This window comes from Prionailurus viverrinus, unplaced genomic scaffold (genome assembly GCF_022837055.1).
Source record: "Prionailurus viverrinus isolate Anna unplaced genomic scaffold, UM_Priviv_1.0 scaffold_62, whole genome shotgun sequence".
Taxonomy (NCBI): domain Eukaryota; kingdom Metazoa; phylum Chordata; class Mammalia; order Carnivora; family Felidae; genus Prionailurus; species Prionailurus viverrinus.
The window spans coordinates 54,237-71,421 of NW_025927624.1; the positions used below are offsets into that span (position 1 = coordinate 54,237).

General features: G+C 42.0%; 1 protein-coding gene across 1 annotated transcript in view; it reads left to right on the top strand.

Annotated features, from left to right (window-relative positions):
• The window catches only part of LOC125159789 (ankyrin repeat domain-containing protein 26-like), a 212,382-nt gene that overhangs the window by 50,647 nt on the left and 144,550 nt on the right, over positions 1-17,185 (top strand). Inside the window, exons 10-12 of the mRNA XM_047848411.1 lie at positions 413-503; positions 4,369-4,405; positions 9,785-9,857. Of these exons, the coding sequence (XP_047704367.1) occupies positions 413-503; positions 4,369-4,405; positions 9,785-9,857 (201 nt within the window). The remainder of the gene's footprint in view (positions 1-412; positions 504-4,368; positions 4,406-9,784; positions 9,858-17,185) is intronic.

Genomic DNA, 17,185 nt, shown 5'->3' on the forward strand with positions numbered 1-17,185 from the left:
CTGAAACAAATGTCTGCCATTTGGTTAGAAGCAGTTTTCATTTATAGCAAGTACATTTTAAAGAATTTGTTTCAAAACTTATTTCAAATGTCCTTTTATTTTGGTCAGGAATGCAAAGGAAGGTGTTTTGTTAGTTCCTTTTTGAAATCTGCATAAAAGCCAGGCTTCTGCCTTTGAAAGTCTTTATTCTGGCCTTCCATGATCAGTTTAGAGAGTCAATAGCCAAATGAAGATTCAAAGGGACGCTGAATCAAGAGAGCATATGTGAGGTTTTGTATTTAAATGTTTTGGTGTTCAATACATTTTCCTTATTTGTAAGTCTGATTGTTATTAAAATCATAAATTCAGAAATTTTCTTGGAAAAGGCTTAGGAAGTCTTCACGCAACTCATTACTGATGCTACTTTTAACAGAGTATGTCTGAGAAGCCCAACAAATATGTTCCTCCTGTCTCTGGAGCTGTGGATCAGAAAGGGCAAAGGATATTACATGGACAAGTAGAAGGTAAGAACTGTATTTTATTCAAAGGTCATTTGACAGAAGGTTGATTTAAAACAGGAATACTGATATGTTCTAATATCTCAAGAAAACGGCCTGTTAAGTGCATAGGAAAGAGAAAGAGATGTGAAAAGGAGGTAAGTTGCATATCGTATGTGGTGTCAGCAACAGATTAAATTGAGAGTGCCACCAAAGGAGCTAAATGACTAGTTCCCTTTCAAGACCCTGGAAGGCCCGAGGAACCCCAGGAAAGAAGAGAAGAGCCAAAGAGGGAATCATGTGAATGGCAGAGACTACAGGGAATAAATGAAGGAAGGTAAGCCGGTGTGTATGGTGTTTGTACTGGAAGGTGGTAAAATACACTAGTTCTTTAAAGGGAAGAGCAGACTATTGGAAATGCAGCAACACTATCAGGTGAGCTTCTCGTACCAGAATTTGTCAGAGTCGTATCCCCAAATGTTCCCACTCTTACTGTTATCCTCACTGTTGGCAAGACATTAAGGCCTGACCTAGCTGATGATGCAGAGTTATGTCCTAAGTACCATGGGTGAACATAAGCGTTTGTAGTCAGCGATAAATGTATATACGTTAATGCCATATAAAATGGGGGTACTTCATACGGTAGTATCCTTTAGGGCAAAATAAGAGAATTGGAAGGAGGGTCACATAAGGAGACATCAAGATAACGCATCGGACATTTTGGATGCCGTATTTGTGACTTTTGATTACTTTGGCAATAACTGCCTTTAATAGGTGAACTATATTTTTAATGTTCTGGGAAAATAAGGAAAAGAAACAAAAGCACACTATAATCAGTAGTATGTTTTCATATTCTGTCTGACAGTTCTGGTTGTTGTAGAATGATCCCTGTTACTTCTTTGATTCCTATCTGCCAGAAAAATGAACTAAGTCCTAGGGAGTTGGAGAAAATTAACTGATTTTTCATATTTCAGAGAACTTTTATATGGTAGAACATAGGGGCAATCACCAGGATTTGCTCTCTCTCTCTCTCTCTCTCTCTCTCTCTCTCGTTTCGGAGTAAAATAAGATTGTTGCTTGTTTCACACTTTCTGACATCATGATTTCATGTATTCCTTTTAAACCTTTCTTCAAATGGATATATAGGGATGTAGGAATTTTCAAGTCAAATACCAAGAAAAGAGATTCCAGGAAAGGTATTCTGTGACATAACCTTCTGACTGTAACCACGTGTAAGACATCAACCCAAATAATAAAATTTCACAAAGTGCAGTTGTGTTAGAGGCATCCCAGTGACACCCAGATTTGATGATTCACTAGAAGAGGTCACAGGACTCCGCATATAGTTGTAGTCATGTGTGTGGATTGGTATGGGGACAGGCTAGAAAGGCCAATCAGCACCGAGCAATGGTGCACGGGGTGAAAGGCCAGAGGAAACCAAGCGCAGGCTTCCAGGAATCCTTTCTCTATGGAGTTGGCAGGATGTGCTAAATTCCTCCAGCATGAAATTAGGACAGCACAAGTGAAATGTTGTGGGCCAGTACGAGGCTTATGGATACTCAGTGCCCGAGGTTTTCATCAAATGCTAATCACATAGGCATCTTCTCCTTAGCATGTCCCCAAATTCCAGGTTTCCAGAAAGGAAATCAAGTGTACGGCCTTAAGCACATTGAGTGTAGCAGCACTTAGGCACAGTGAACCACTCTTAACCAGCTAGGGAATGGTGGGAACCCTCCTTAAATCCAAGATCCCAGGGAACAGCCAAGGGCCAGTCATTCAAGTAGGATGTTCTGAGGGTAGCCATCTTCGGCCTGCTGGGTGAAATCTGTTCTGCATAGGAATTATAGCCCTGACGTCATTTTTGGTGGTGTCTTCAAATTTTGTTTTACTAGCAAGTAACATGACGGTTACCATGGTACTGGTTTCAGTTTCATCATCCATATGAAGTAGGTATTTGTGTAAAAAGTACTAGGGCAATATTAGGTCATTATCATCTTTTTATTTTTTTATGTGATTAAGCTTTCATTATGATTCTTAGGTGTGATCAACATAATGATTTTTGATTTAAACTTAGAATGAAAATCTCTTAATTATCTGGAAAACCCAGGTTTGATTCCTATGGTGCTGAACCCCTGTTTGTAGGTATAAGATTTCGGATCATATTCATCAATTGTTTTCTTGCCTAAGTATACAAATAACTGTTGTATTTTTGTGTTTTGTTTATGCATTTTCATATACTTCCAAATGGGAGTCAGTACCCTATTGTGTTACTTTGATCTCTATTTTAATGTTCAAGGTGACTGTATCATGAGTTAGTATATGCTAAGAGTAGCTTCAATGGATACCATATTTTGTTGTTTTTGTTGTTTCATACATTTAATAAGCCTGATTTTTGACATCAGTTTTAAGTTCACAGCAAAATATAATAGGAAGTACAGAGAGACCCCATATACCATACCGCGCTCCCGTACACGCCTAGCCTCCCCTGCTGTTAACATCTGGCACGACAGTGGTCCATTTTTAGTAGGATTTTTTTTTTCAGTTCCTTGGTTTAGTTTTGAGCGAGAGAGCATGCATGCGTGTGAGCAGCCAAGGGGCAGAGGGAGAGGGGGGAAAGAATCCTGTGCTGTCAGCACAGAGCCTGATGCAGGACTTGATCCCATGAACGGTGAGATCATGACCTGAGCTCAGATCCAGAGTTGGACGCTGAAGCAACTGAGCCACCCAGGCACCCTGACGACAGTGGTGCATTTTCTACGGACACGAACTGTTCATTTGGAGGCCAAGTCTCTAATGTGCATTAGTGTTCAGCCTTGGTGTTATACATTCTATGAGTTTTAACAAATGTGTAATGATGTGAATCCACCTTTGTGGTATCGTGTGAAAGAGTTGCACTGCCTTAAAAGTCCTCTGTGCTGTGCCCGTTTATCCCTACGTTCACCCCAACCCTTAGCTCCAGAGCCTTGCTCTCTCCAGGTGTCATATAGTTAGAATCATAGAGTGGATGTCTTTGAATGTTTAGAAAGTGAAAATATCCTGGTAATTGAATGTAGGCATTCAAGCTATTCTTTGCCCTTTGTTTCGTTTAGTTGCTCATCAGTAGAGGATCTGCTGGCCTCTGCCTCCCATGAAAAAAAGTATGATTTCTCTAGATGTGTGTCACCTAATGGGGAGGGTTGAGAAAAATGACATCATGAACCACTACAGAGCACTCACATTGGGATCCTCCTCCTCTGTGATGTGCGGTGGGTCTAGATAGACTCTCTAGCAATGGAAGGAGACAGCCTCAAGAGGTTAGAACGATATCAAACAGGAATGCCAAATCTTTCCTTCTTGCCTTGCCAGTGGAAATAAGGCCAGGGAGAGTCTGTTTGCTATGGTTTGGCCATGCTGCAAAGTACAATGGCTATAGAGCACACGTTGTGAGGGGGTGTTTCCTCCTAAGACTGAGGAGTGTCTGCTGAAGAGCTGGGGAAGTTCTGCCGTGTTCCCGCAAAATAAAGATACTCTCTTTCAACTCCTCTAGGAGTGGAAGTCCAGAAAAATCATGCTAGTTTCAGTCTGACATTGGCCGCTCATGATAATCATTCTCCTAACGCTACCAGTTGCCTCCAGTGCCATAGAGTCGGTCAGTGATGGCCATTGTAAACATCAGTTCCCCTGTAGGTGTCAAATTCTGATAAAACCCATTCTTGCTTTTGGTCAATATAGAGGAGAAAGTAAGATTTCTTAGTGCTTTAAGCCTACGAATGGTATAATTACCATTCAGTGTAGTGTGGTTTCCAGGTGTGGTCCCAAAGCAATACTTTTTCACAAATCGTAAGCCGTACACTTGTAATTTCCTCTATTTTTTCGATTGTTGATTTAACATGTATTTTGCTTTCTTCTTTAGGAGCAGATAAGAATGCTGAGGAAGATTCTATAGCCAGGTAGGATTTTTATGGATTTGTAAAACTGACATTTGCTGGGGCACCCGGGTGGCTCAGTCGGTTAAGGGTGTGACTCTTGACTTCAACTCAGGTTTGTGAGTTCAAGCCCCACGCCGGGGTTTGCGCTGACAGCCTCCTTGGGATATGTTTCCCGATTTCTGTGTGCACTCACTCTCAAAGTATAAAGGAATGAAATGAAATGAAACGGATAATGAAAGGAAAGGAAAGGGAATGAATGAACTGAAAATTATGTGTCTCCTAAGGGAACGCAGAGAACAAAACCAGTTGTTGCGTGTTCTACGCTGGACCAGACACTATATCCTATGGGTACCATCTGTTCAGTTATATAGTCATTGTACAGCTTTGCAAAGTAGCTGTGTTATTGTAGCCTACTTTTTATTACTTTGGCAACTGTGGTTCAGGGAGGTTGATGACTCGACCATGCTTCCATAGTTAACGGGTAGCTGAGGGGCTTTGCCCGTCAGCCCTTGAAGCTTCCGCATCCATTCTCTGGTTCCTCAGCAGCACGGAGATGAAGATACAGATCCTAGGGCAGATCAACTCAGAATGTCAAAGATAATGATGTCGGAACACGAATTTAGGGTTTGCTTAAGAACCCAGGTTAGTCCCAGCATTTGGCCTCATGTATTTGACCACTAGTGCTAACACAAGTCATTAGTGCAGTGGTAACTCGTCCCTTGTTTTTACCATCCGAGATTTTAGGGTGGATGTCAGCTATGGCCATGGTGTCAAGGCTTTTACATAATAAGCAAGATGTCGTCAGGCAAGTCCTTAGACGTAGTGATGTCCCCTCTTCTTGAGACAAATGAGGTTTCTGTAAAAGAAGGATATCTAGTTGTAGACCATGTTACGTTAATTAAACTCACTCTCTATTTTGAGGATATTGCTATATGATTCTCTGTTGCCTAAGTTCCCAGGCTGGTTTCCCTTTGGGCTAGTACCCTTGTCTAGTTCTAGGAAGCTTTTTGGGTTTTTTTGCAGCTTTTTTTCCCCATGACTTTTTGTACTCTGTTTTTGCCTTTTGACTTTCTTCTCTGGTTTCCTTGCTATTTCTTCTTCTTCTTTTTTTTTTTTTCCAAAAATTTCCCCACTTCGGCCAGCGAAGGACTCTCCGTTTTTCTAGAGGCCAAATCAAAAGCACTTAGGGTCTCAAGATTCACGGAACCACAGACATTAATTCCTGAAAACACCCTCTGGTACGTCAACCTATGTTTCAGCTCCTTGCCCAATGGTTGTTTCCCTGTAGAATTTGAAACTCAAAAGAGATTGAAGTGACCTATTTGGATATGATAAGTGACAGAAATGCGATTTAAATTCTGGTTTTCTTTTTTTCTTTCTTTCTTTCCTTTCTTCCTTCTTTTTGTCTTCATCTTGCAGGCAACTGTTTTAAAAATAGAAAGCTGGGGAGTTGGTCTAATGAATACAGTGCAGGAGGGTAAGAATCGACTTAGCAGAGGAGACCAGGTTTCAAGGAGAACAACACTGAGTTGGTTAGGAATACGAGTTTGAGAAAAGATGTCAGAATATGGGGGTTTATGCCAAGTGAGATAAAGGTGAATGACAAGAACGAAGGACCCAGGATTAGGGGAGTTGTTTAGAAAGGCATATTCAAATAGAGAGTTCAAGAGGGTCGTGACCAGGTTTCTGCTTTTGTGTGCGTTGGTTTCATTGAAGGTGCGAGCATACCTCAGCTTTTCTGATGAGAGAGATTAAAAATCATTTGAGCAGCTGGGAAGAGTCTGTTTACAGCAAATAGAAATATGATATCCCCTACTTCCACCCCAACTGAGGGAGGATAGCTTAGATCCTCTCAAGGAATTGGGGGTGGGGGGTGGAGATTCCGAACATCAGGGATGTATGGCCCAAGGCAAGCTGTCTCCTCACTCCACCTCTTTTCCTAAATCTGTGATGCCCTTCCCATGTACTTGTAGGGCTGGGCAGGGGTAGGACTGACTTGTCAAATCAGTAAGGGAGCTTCATCTGGATCGGTGATAACATGCCTATGTTGAGGTGACTGTGTGGATGACTGAGACTGCCAGTTAGCTTGTTCTCCAGGAGCAGGACATGGTTCCTACCCTCGGTCATTTGAGCCCATCCTTGTTGTAGGTGTGTGTGGCTTCATAGGCTAAAGATTGAAAGGTTGGGGGATGCCACAGAACCGTGCCGAAGAGTGATATAGGAGTGGGAGCTCATAGGGAAGAAAATAGTCAGGCAGCGTATAGAGAAACAGAGGCACAACTACCAGGACCATTTTGATCACAGTCTCTGTCCTTGGGTAGCTGAATGCCCCTGAAGGCTTGGAATGTCTTGCTAGTTATTATGGACCTAAATAAGGCAAGACCAGTGTGGGAACAAAGTTGGCCTTGGGAACTTTGACTCTTTCCATCTCTAGTTAGTACTACCACTCATAACATAGAAACCGAAACTTTGATACGTTTACTTAAACGGAGGTCTACCTGACACACAAGGTAATATGTGATGCAACAACTCTGGATGTTTCACCGTGATCGCCATAAGCGTAGCTCCCATCTGTTAATGTATGATGCTATTACGATACCACTGGCTAGATTCCCTATGCTGTACCTTTGAGCCTTGTGATTTATTCATTCTATAACTGGAACCCTGAACTCCCCTCTCCCCTTCCCCCACTTTGTCCATCCCCCCACCTCCCCTCCCTTCTGGCAAGAGTCAAATCTCTGCATTTATGGGTCTGTTTCTGCTTTTGCTCTGTTTGTTCATTTATTCCCCTTTTTACATTCTACACAGAAGTGAAATCATATAGGATTTGTCTTTCTCTGTCTGACTTATTTCACTTACCCTCATACCATCTAGGTACATCCATGATGTTGCAGATGGCAGCATCTCATTCTCATTTAGAGCTGCGTAATATTTCAGTGTGTGCATGTCTGTGTGTGTGTGTGTGTGTGTGTGTGTCTGCGTGTGTGTGTGTGGTGTCTTCATGTATTGGTGGACACTTGGGTTGCTTCCGTATCTTGTCTATTGTAAATAATGCTATAATAAAGATAGGGGTGCATATATCTTTTCAAATTAGTACTTCCCTTTCCCTTGGGTAAATAAATACCCAGTAGTGGAATCACTGGATCCTGTGGTATTTGTGTTTTAAATTCATTGAGGCCCCTCCATAGTGGCTTTCACTGTGGCGATACCAATTTATATCCCATGACCGGTGCACAAGGGTTGTTTTTCCTCCACACCCTGAGCAACCCTTGTTGTTTCCTGTGTGTTGAAACTGAGCCATTCTGACAGATGTGAGGTGAGAAGTCATTGTGGTAACGTTTATACATTTCATTTTCAACCATTTCAGAGCATTGTCTGCCTGTCACATTTGGTTATGGAAACTCAGACTGGGTCTTTCCTGGAGATTTCACAGGGTAGGAGAGGTCGAGGCCAAATAGAGAACAGAAAGCTTTTTTTAAAACAGGGTCCAAATTGTGAAAGCCCTGTACTCTGGAAAGCGTAAAACACTGATGAAAGAAATTGAAGGTGACAGAAAGAAAGAGAAAGACATCCGATGCTCACAGATGGGAAGAATACATATTTTTAAAGTGTCTACACTACCCAAAGCCATCTACAGATGTCATGCAATCCCTGTCACCATACCAACAGCATTTGTCACAGAGGTAGACAAACAAGCCTACACGTTGTATAGAACCACAAAAGACCTTGAACGGCCAAAGCAATATTGAAAACGAGGAACCCTGGAGGTATCGCAATCTCAGCTTTCAAGTTCTATTCCAAAGCTGTAGTAATCCAAACAGTATGGTGGGTACTGGCGTACAAAATAGCCTTATAGCTCAGTGGAATAGAACCGCAAACCCAGACATCAATCCACCACTGTATGGTCAGTTCATCTTCTACAAACAGGAACGACTATCCAGTGGGGGAAAGGCATTCTCTTCACCAAATGGTGTTGGGAAAACTGGACAAGCTACATGCCAAAGAATGAACCTGGACCAATTTCTGTACCATACACATAAATAAACTCAGAATGAATTAAACACCTAAGTGTGAGACTTGAAACCATAAAAAAAAAAATCCTTGAAGAGAGCACAGGCCATCATTTCTCTGACTTTGGCTGTAGCCACATTTTACTAGTTATGTCTCTTGAGCCAAGGGAAATAAAGCAAGAATAAAGTTTGGGGGCTATATCAACCTACGAAGCTTTTGCACAGTGAAGGAAACCGTCATAACTGAAAGGCAACTTCTGGAATGGGAGAACGAATTTGGAAATGTTTTGCAAATCCAGTAAAGGGTTAGTATCCACAATGTCTAAAAAATGGATACATGTCAACATCACCCCCCTCCAAAAAAGCCCAGTTTACAAATGAGCAGTAGACATAACCAGACACTTTTCCAAAGACAACATACAGATGGTCAACAGACACATGAAAAGATGCTCCCCCAAACTACAACGAGATACTACGTCACACCTGTCAGAATGGCTACACTCCAAGACACAAGAAGCAAGTGTTTGCGAGGATGTGGAGACAAAGGAAACCTCTTGCACCGTTGGAGGAAATGCAAATGGGGGCGGGCCCTGTGGAAAACAGTATGGAGGTTCCTCACAAAATTAAAACCAGAACTCTCCTATGATGCAGTAATTGCACTCCTGGATACTACCCAAGAGAATACAAAAACACGAATTCCACGGGACACACACACTCCTGTGTTTATTGCAGCATTATTTCCAACACCCAGCGCAAGCGTCCATTGACAGCTGAGTGAACCAAGACGAAGCCCTATATGAATGTATGTGTGTGTGTATATGTATACCCATACACACACACACACACACACACACACACACACACACGGTAACATTACTCAATCATAAAACAATGAAATCTTGCCGTTTGCAATCACCTGGATGGAGCCTGAGTGTAGTATGGTAAGCAAAGTCAGGGAAAGACAAATGCCATATGATTTTACTCATGTAGCACTTAAGAAACAACAAACGAGCAAAGGGAGGAAAGAAAAGGGGAGAGAAACCAAGAAATAGGCTCTTCACTGCAGAGAAGAAACGGCTGGTTGCGGAGTGGAGGTGAGTGGTGGGAGGGGTGAAAGAGATGATGGGGATGAAGGAGTGCCCTTGTCATGATGAGCACGGGGTGAGTATGGAGTTGGTGAATCACTATATTGTACAACTTAAACTAAGATAACTCTGGATGTTGCTATTACTGGCATTAAAATAAAACTTAATGAAAAAACCAGAGGCCAATTTTAATGATACCAAGAAACTTCGTGCAATAAACAGATAGGCGACCTATCCCTTAACTTTTTTAAATTGTGTTGTTAAATGAATGAACATGTTTTTCTTTTATTTTTTTTGCTCTAAAGGCTTTCCGACAAACCTGGTCCTGATGATTCATGGTCTACATCATCTAGCCAAGTCTTAGATTTTGGGACCAAGGTAAAGTACCCTCCTGTGAAACTCACTTTCCTGCTCTGAATTGAGTTTTCTCCCTTATTTACTCTGAACATTTAAGAGGAGCCTGTGTATCATCATTTTATGTGTGTCATGGAAAGTTAGCAAGAACAAACCACTTTACAGATACATGACACGTTGAATGTTTTGTTTTGTTTTGTTGTACTTTGGTAAATCCTACAGGTGGAGGCTGATAAAAGAATGGGCTGGAAAATATATAATGACCGTCATATTATATTGGGAAAAGCTTTCCCATCATGGAGGCCATATGACATTTGTTTAAGGATAAGGATTCTCACTGTGATAGTAACATGACTGATAATACTCATGCCCAAATGAAACCTGATTGGGTCCAATAATCTATTGCCGGTCCCCCCCCCCCCCCCCGCCCAGGGCAAGTTTTATTATAGTGACATACAGGATTTTCCTTTGGCTCTATCCTTTGTTCTACATTTAGACTAAAATAATATTAGAAAAGGTAGAAATTTAGATGTTTACATTATTTCTCAACATTTACCTTACAAAGCTGTTCTCCTGTAGTTTTCAAATAACTGCATGAAGAGTAAGTTAAAATGGTGCATCTCCCCGAAGAATACGTATTTTGCTGAAAAGAGTAGCTCTATGAGCAGAGGCTCTTCATAGCCAAGTTGTCAACTTTCTGATTTCAGAAATCTTTCCTATTCTAGCTTTGAACACTATCTCCTCCTAGTCCTTGTGTCAGATTCTAAAATTTAAAGCTTCAGACATCTGATATTTATTTCAGTATTCATTTAAAGCCCCTCAGTCATGATAAGCTCCTGGAGGTTAGGGAACACACTTGTTTGAGTCCTCGAGCTCCTAGAATAACGTCTTGCTTGGAAGAAGCAATGTCATGGTTTTTGAATGTGAATAAATGAGTAGGGAAATGGAATTCCGTAGAATGGAGTTTGAAAAGTAACAAAATACGCATGATATATCACAATTAAATATGTGAATTTAAATGTCAGGCTTCAGTTTATATTCCGTTTTAGTGTCTAACATGTATAAACGCAAATGAATTCTATTGAGGAAATCAGGAGTTACATAAGAAAGAAGGTTACAGTATATTTTTAGTATCCTCCTATTGTGAGCTTAAAATTGCAGAGAAAAAGTCCTCAGCCTTTGCTTGTGTAACCCCATCTGTGTCGCATTACACACATCCTTTGAGGGTTCCCATTTCTTCCTAGAATTCTCATTCCCAATTCTTTCTCCATAGTGAATGTTGACGTGTTAGGAACCTCCCTTTTTCTGTTCTTTTGTTAGTCTAGTAATAATTTCTAGCTTTTCGGAAGCGATAGATGCCAGGAATTGAAGAGTTTATTTATAGTGAAAAAAATTAAATTCTTTATTAAAGCATTTATAACCAGATAACTGTAGAGTGATAAGAGTCGGTATTATTAGGGATATACCGTGAATCAAAGCCTCTCTTTTACATAAATATTAGATAGATAGATAGATAGATGGATGGATATAGATATAGATAGATAGATAGATAGATAGATAGGTAGAGATAGAGATAGAGATAGAGATAGAGATAGATATAATATACAGTTACATACACATATATATTTACACTTATATATACACACACATACATGTATACATATATATGTACACATACAGACACACACACATATATATATGTATATATATATATATATATGCACACACACACACACACATAGAGACATATATCTTTAAAAGGTTTAAAAGAGACTATTGTTCATAGTATATTCCCAATCCTACTTATATACCTGTTGAAAAATGCATGTTGATTCCACTTACCTTCTTTTGCTCACATTTTTCCTTTTCTTTTTTGTCTTAAGCTCATGCTTGATTGATTGGTCATGTGGTTTTTTTTGTTTGTTTGTTTCTTTTTCCCTCTTCTCCCCCCATGCTTTTTACGGTATTTGTAAAATTTTTTTAAAGTTTATTTATTTTTGAGACAGAGAGAGACACAGAGTGCAAGCGGGGTAGGGGCAGAGACAGAGGGAGACACAGAATCCAAAGCAGGCTACAGGCTCCGAGCTGTCAACACAGAGCTCAACGTGGGGCTGAAACCCACAAGCCGTGAGATCATGACTCATGAGCTGAAGGTGGATGCTGAACTGACTGTGCCACATACGTGTTCCCCGCACCAGGCTCTTTTTTAATGGTTTACCCCTACCCTAATTTGTCCTTGCAGAAAGTATTTTTTTAGTGTCTGTTCTTTTAGTACATCACTTTCTGTCAACTCCATTGTCAACATATTGGTTATGGAATTCTACTGTCTGTGTGTGGTTTCCATCCAGGACTCATTGCCCCACAAGGTTTATTATTCTTGTTTTTCTCTCTCTTGGAAGGGGCGGAGCTAAATGTTTTTGAAATGTTTGTATTTCTCTTGGAAAGGGAGGGAGAGAGAGAAAGAATGAGCAAGTGCTCGTTGTTGTGATCTGACAATATGCAAGGTATGATCTCAGTCCTTTTATATTTGTGGAGGGCTGTTTTGTGACCCAGGATGTCACTTGGAGTCATTGGAGAATGGTCTCTGTGCACTTAAGAAGAATGTGCGTTCTACTGCCGTTGGATGAAAAGATCTTAACATATCGGTGTTGATATCCATGTATATAAATGCATATATATTAGGCCCATATATATCTATGTATATCTGAATACATCTGGTCCAATGACACATTGGATCTGTGTTTCCGTACTGATTTTCTGCCTTGACGATACGCCTATTGCCATGAGTGGAGTCTTAAAGTCGTCTACAATCATGGCATTTGTATGTATACATTTAATCATGTTTGTGATTAATCGATTCATATGTGTGGGCGTTTCACTTTGGGGCCATAAACATTTGCAAGTGTTAGCTCCTCTTGATGGATAGACCCCTTAGTTGTGACCCAATGCCCTTCTGAATCTGTTCCTACAGTCTCCGGTTTAAAATCTAGTCTTTCTGGTGGAAGTGTGGCGACTCCAGCCTTCTTTTGACTTCTAGTAGCATGATAGGTGGTTGCCCATACCTTCACTTTGAATCTGGAGGTGTCCTGGGGTCTAAAATCAGTTTCTTGTTGACAACATATAGATGGATCTTGTTCTTTGGTTTTGTTTTGTGTTTTACCCATTCTGATTCCCTGTGTCTTTTGATTGGGGCCTTGAGCCCATTCACATTCAGAGTGATTAGTTAAACATATGGATTTAGTGTCATTGTGTTATCTGAAGGTGTCATGCTTTTGGTGAGGCCTCTGGTCCTTTGTAGTCTCTGCTGCTTTCCCCTCACAGAGTCTCCCCTTAGGATCTCCTGTAGGGCTGGTTTAGTGGTCATGAACTCCATTAGGGTTTGTGTGTCTGGGAAAGCCTTTCTCTCTCTTTCTATTCTAAATGACAGCCTTGCCGGGGAAGGGATTCTTCGCCGCAGATGTTCCCATTCAGCACATTGACCGTTTCCTACCCCTCCCTTCCGCCCTGCCAAGGTTCTTTGGACAGATCTGCTGCTACCCTTATGTGTCTTCCCTTGTCGAATAAGACCCGTTTGTCCCTAGCTGCTTTCAGAATCCTCTCCTTATCTTTGTAGTTTTCCAGTTTCGCTATGGCATGTCGTGGTGTTGACCTGGGTTTGTTGATTTGGAAAGGAATTCTTCTGTGCCGCCAGGACTTGCATGCCCGTTTGCTTCCCCAGATGAGGGAAGCTCTCAGCTATAAGTTGTTCAAAACAACCTTCTGCCCCTTTCTCTCACTCGTCTTCTTCTGGGACTCGTAGGATGTGGCTAATATTTCATCTCACCGAATCACGTCGGTCTCTAGTACCTGCCTCGTGATCTAGTCATTTCCTTCCTTTCCTTTCTCTGCTTCATCTTTGTCCACCATTGGATCTTCTGTTCACCGATTCTGTCTGCTGCTTCTCCCGTCCTTGCTGTCACTGCATCTAGTTTACTTTGTATCTCCTTTACACCATTTCATTTTCAGCGTTCATCGTGACGATTCCTTAGGTCCTTGATCTCTGAAGCAGTAGATTGTCTGCTGTCTTCTGTGCGTGGTTGCAAGCGCAACTATGCGTCTTATGAGTGTCATTCCAAAAATGTGCTCACATATATTGTTTCTGTGTCTTTTGAGCCCTTCTCTGGCTGTCCTTTCTTCCCGGAATGTTTTTTGAGGAGAATTCTTCGATTTCGTCGTTTTGGCTAGATTCCTGCCCTTTATGTGTGTTAATAGCTTGTTCTGTGTCCCACACCTGCGAGTACCACTATATTAAAAAGAGCTCCTACACGCTCCAGGGCCTGGCAGCTGAACAAATGTTTTTGGAGTGTGTTGTGTGCACTCTTTCGGTGCGTCTTTGGCTACTGTTCCCGCTACTTGGAGTGGCGGTTTGGGCCTTCCACCAGGTGTGCTTTGATTTGTTGGTCGAAGTAATCCTGGGAAAAAGGAGAAGAAGGTGGTGAAGTATCCTTAGCCCAAACCAAAAGAGAAATGACTGGAGTGGAAAAAAAGACCAGGCAGTGACTCAAAGGAGCTCTAGGGCTTAATCCAGAAAGAGAGGGAGGAAAATGAAGAAGGAGATCTAGAAAAGTATAGAGAAAATGCGCAATCAAACCCACAAAGAACCAGAACAGAGGAACAAAGGGAGAAAAATATATAGATATATCTATATCTATCTATCTATCTATCTATCTATCTATATCTATGTATAGATATACAGGTATATATTAAGATACACAGATAAATGTAGAGATATAATTAGCTTTGACCCACGTCAACTCGAGACTACTAGACTGTTTCCAAAGTGAGACAAGGAAAGAGGAGAGTAGAAAGAGAAACAAGGGAAAAGAGAAGAAAGGGAAAGCAAAGGAAAGAAAAGATGGGCGCCTGGGTGTCTCAGTAGGTGAAGCGTCCGACTCTTGAATTTGGCTCACGTCATGTTGTCACTGTTGGTGGGTTCGAAACCCCCATCAGGTTCTGCAGTGAGAGCATGGATCCTGCTCGGATTCTCTCTCTCTCCCTCTCTCTGCCTGTCTTCTGCTTGATCACTCACTCTCTCTCTCTCTCCAAATAAAGAAATAAACGTTAAAAAAGAAAAGGAAAGACAAAAGAATAATAACTCAAATGAAAACAAACAAACTAAGATAGAAAACCGGAGGAGAGTTGTCTATTGGTGCCTGGGACTGGTGGCTGTGCTGGTCTAGACGACGGGCTGTCTGGTCCCATGAGTGTCAGTCTCACTCCTATAGAGAAGCAGTTACGAGGCACAGGGAGTCAGGGTTTGGTGTAATGGGCCTGCCTCCACGGAGGCTCAGTGTCCATTCCCTGAAGCCCCACGATGTTGGTCAATGGGAGAGAAATGGCGACACCCCAATCTCTCCTGCCCACACGAGGTGTCTCAAAACTCACTGTTTAGGCTATCCTCACGGAATAGCCTGGGGAGCCGGCTTGTCTTGCTGCACAGTCCCCTGTGCCACCTGAGCACTGAGCTGGGATTCAAAACCCTGTAGGATCCCGCTTTGCTCGGACCTGGTAGTGGAGTTGCGCCACTCTGCCCAGTGGACAGAAGGCCTCTGGCTCGTGCCTGCACGGTCTTTTTCCCTTGGTCAGGGCAATACCTCCCCTTTCCACCGTACTCAAGGTGTTCTCTCCCAGTGTAGCCCTGAGATTGCTACCAAGCCTAGGGGCGGCTCCCTCCAAACCAGGCATGGGAGGTGGTAGCTCTGGTCTAGAGAAAGTCTGGCCACCTTGAAAATACTGTTTTTTCAGCCTCTAAGGCGGTTTTGCAAAGTAGAAACTGGCTCTCTGGACCTCTCCTTGGTCTGTGGTCCGGACAGGCTTTCTCATATCCAAAGGCACTTCCCACAGCCTCTCTCTCTACCTTCCTTTCGTTTCTCCACCAAAGGGCTTCCCCCACCTCATGCCTGTGCTGCCCATTTTATTTCTCCCAATTCGCATACACACCCTTCTGTCCCGCCAAGCTGTCACTCTGCACCTGTGGAGATTTTTCTGTCCCTCTGCAGCCTGTATTCCTGCCATTCCAAGTGTTGTGACCTCAATACTGCTGTGTTTGAGGGACAAGGGAAATTCTGATCCCCTCCCCTGCCATCTTAACTCCCCCCTCCACCTTTTACTTTCTTTTTCGCAATTTCAAAGTTGGGTGCCTAATCGACTAAGTCACCCAGGCCCCCCAGGAATACTTGTTTTCAATGGGAAGATGTTCGAAGGCCAATAAAATGGCCCTAGTGTCCAGAAAAGAATGGCAAAGTTAGAATCGGCTTTTGATTTTCTCATGTGGGGCTATAATAAGTTCCAGTAAACTCTTAGTGGAGACATCATAAAGGTATACGTTGGACCCTTGAACAAGATGGGTTTGGACTGTGGGAGTCCACATACATACAGATTTCTTTTCAATAAATACAGTACCATCCTGTATTTTCTCTTCCTTATGATTGTCTTTTTCGTCTTGGGTTTTTTTTTTTTTATTATTTATTTTGGGAGAAAGAGAGGGGACAGAGCAGGTGAGTAGGGGAGCGGGGTCAGAGAGAGAATCTTCATCAGGCTCCAGACTGCCAGCGTTGAACTCAGGAAGTCTAGATCATGACGTTAGCCAAAGTCAAGAGCCTGACCCTTAACCGACAGTGCCACCCAGCACCCCTCTCTTACGATTTTCTTAGTAACCTTTTCTTCAGTTGATAGTGTAAGGATACAGTATGTAATACATATAACAGGGGAAACATGCATTAATTGACTGTGTATATTGTTGGTAAGCTCAGCATTCCGTTATCCTAACCCTGACCTCCCATGCTCAGTGTACAGAGTCAATGGCCAAATGAAGCCGAAAAGGTAGATTAGACCTAGAGAGCGTACACAAGCGCTTCTGCTTTAATGTTCTGGTTTTCAATACATATATACTTTTTGATTTCTAAGTGTAATTGCTTCGAAAGTAGGAAATTCAGTAGGCATTTTTGTTTTTTGGATTTGGTTTTGAGGTTTCAAAAGATATTTGTGGATTTTCGAGTGCATGGCCATCAGAGCCCGTAACCCTTGCTTTGTTCAAGGGTCAACAGTAGAGTGATTTGGTACTTTTGAGATCTTCTCAGTGAGATTAGTGTAAATGTTTTGACCTTAATTACTTGGTCCTTGTATACTGAGTACGTACGAAGCAGTTAGCTACTGAGTGTACAAGTGGAGGGTTTAGGTTGTTGTGGTCGGGGCAGAAAAGTAAGTCAACAGCAATCCGTTATAAGTCACTATAAAGGCTTCATCGATAGGAAATGGACCATATTAGTTGAGAGAAAATTGGGGGGGGGGCGTTTGTAGTGAGGATGAGGATG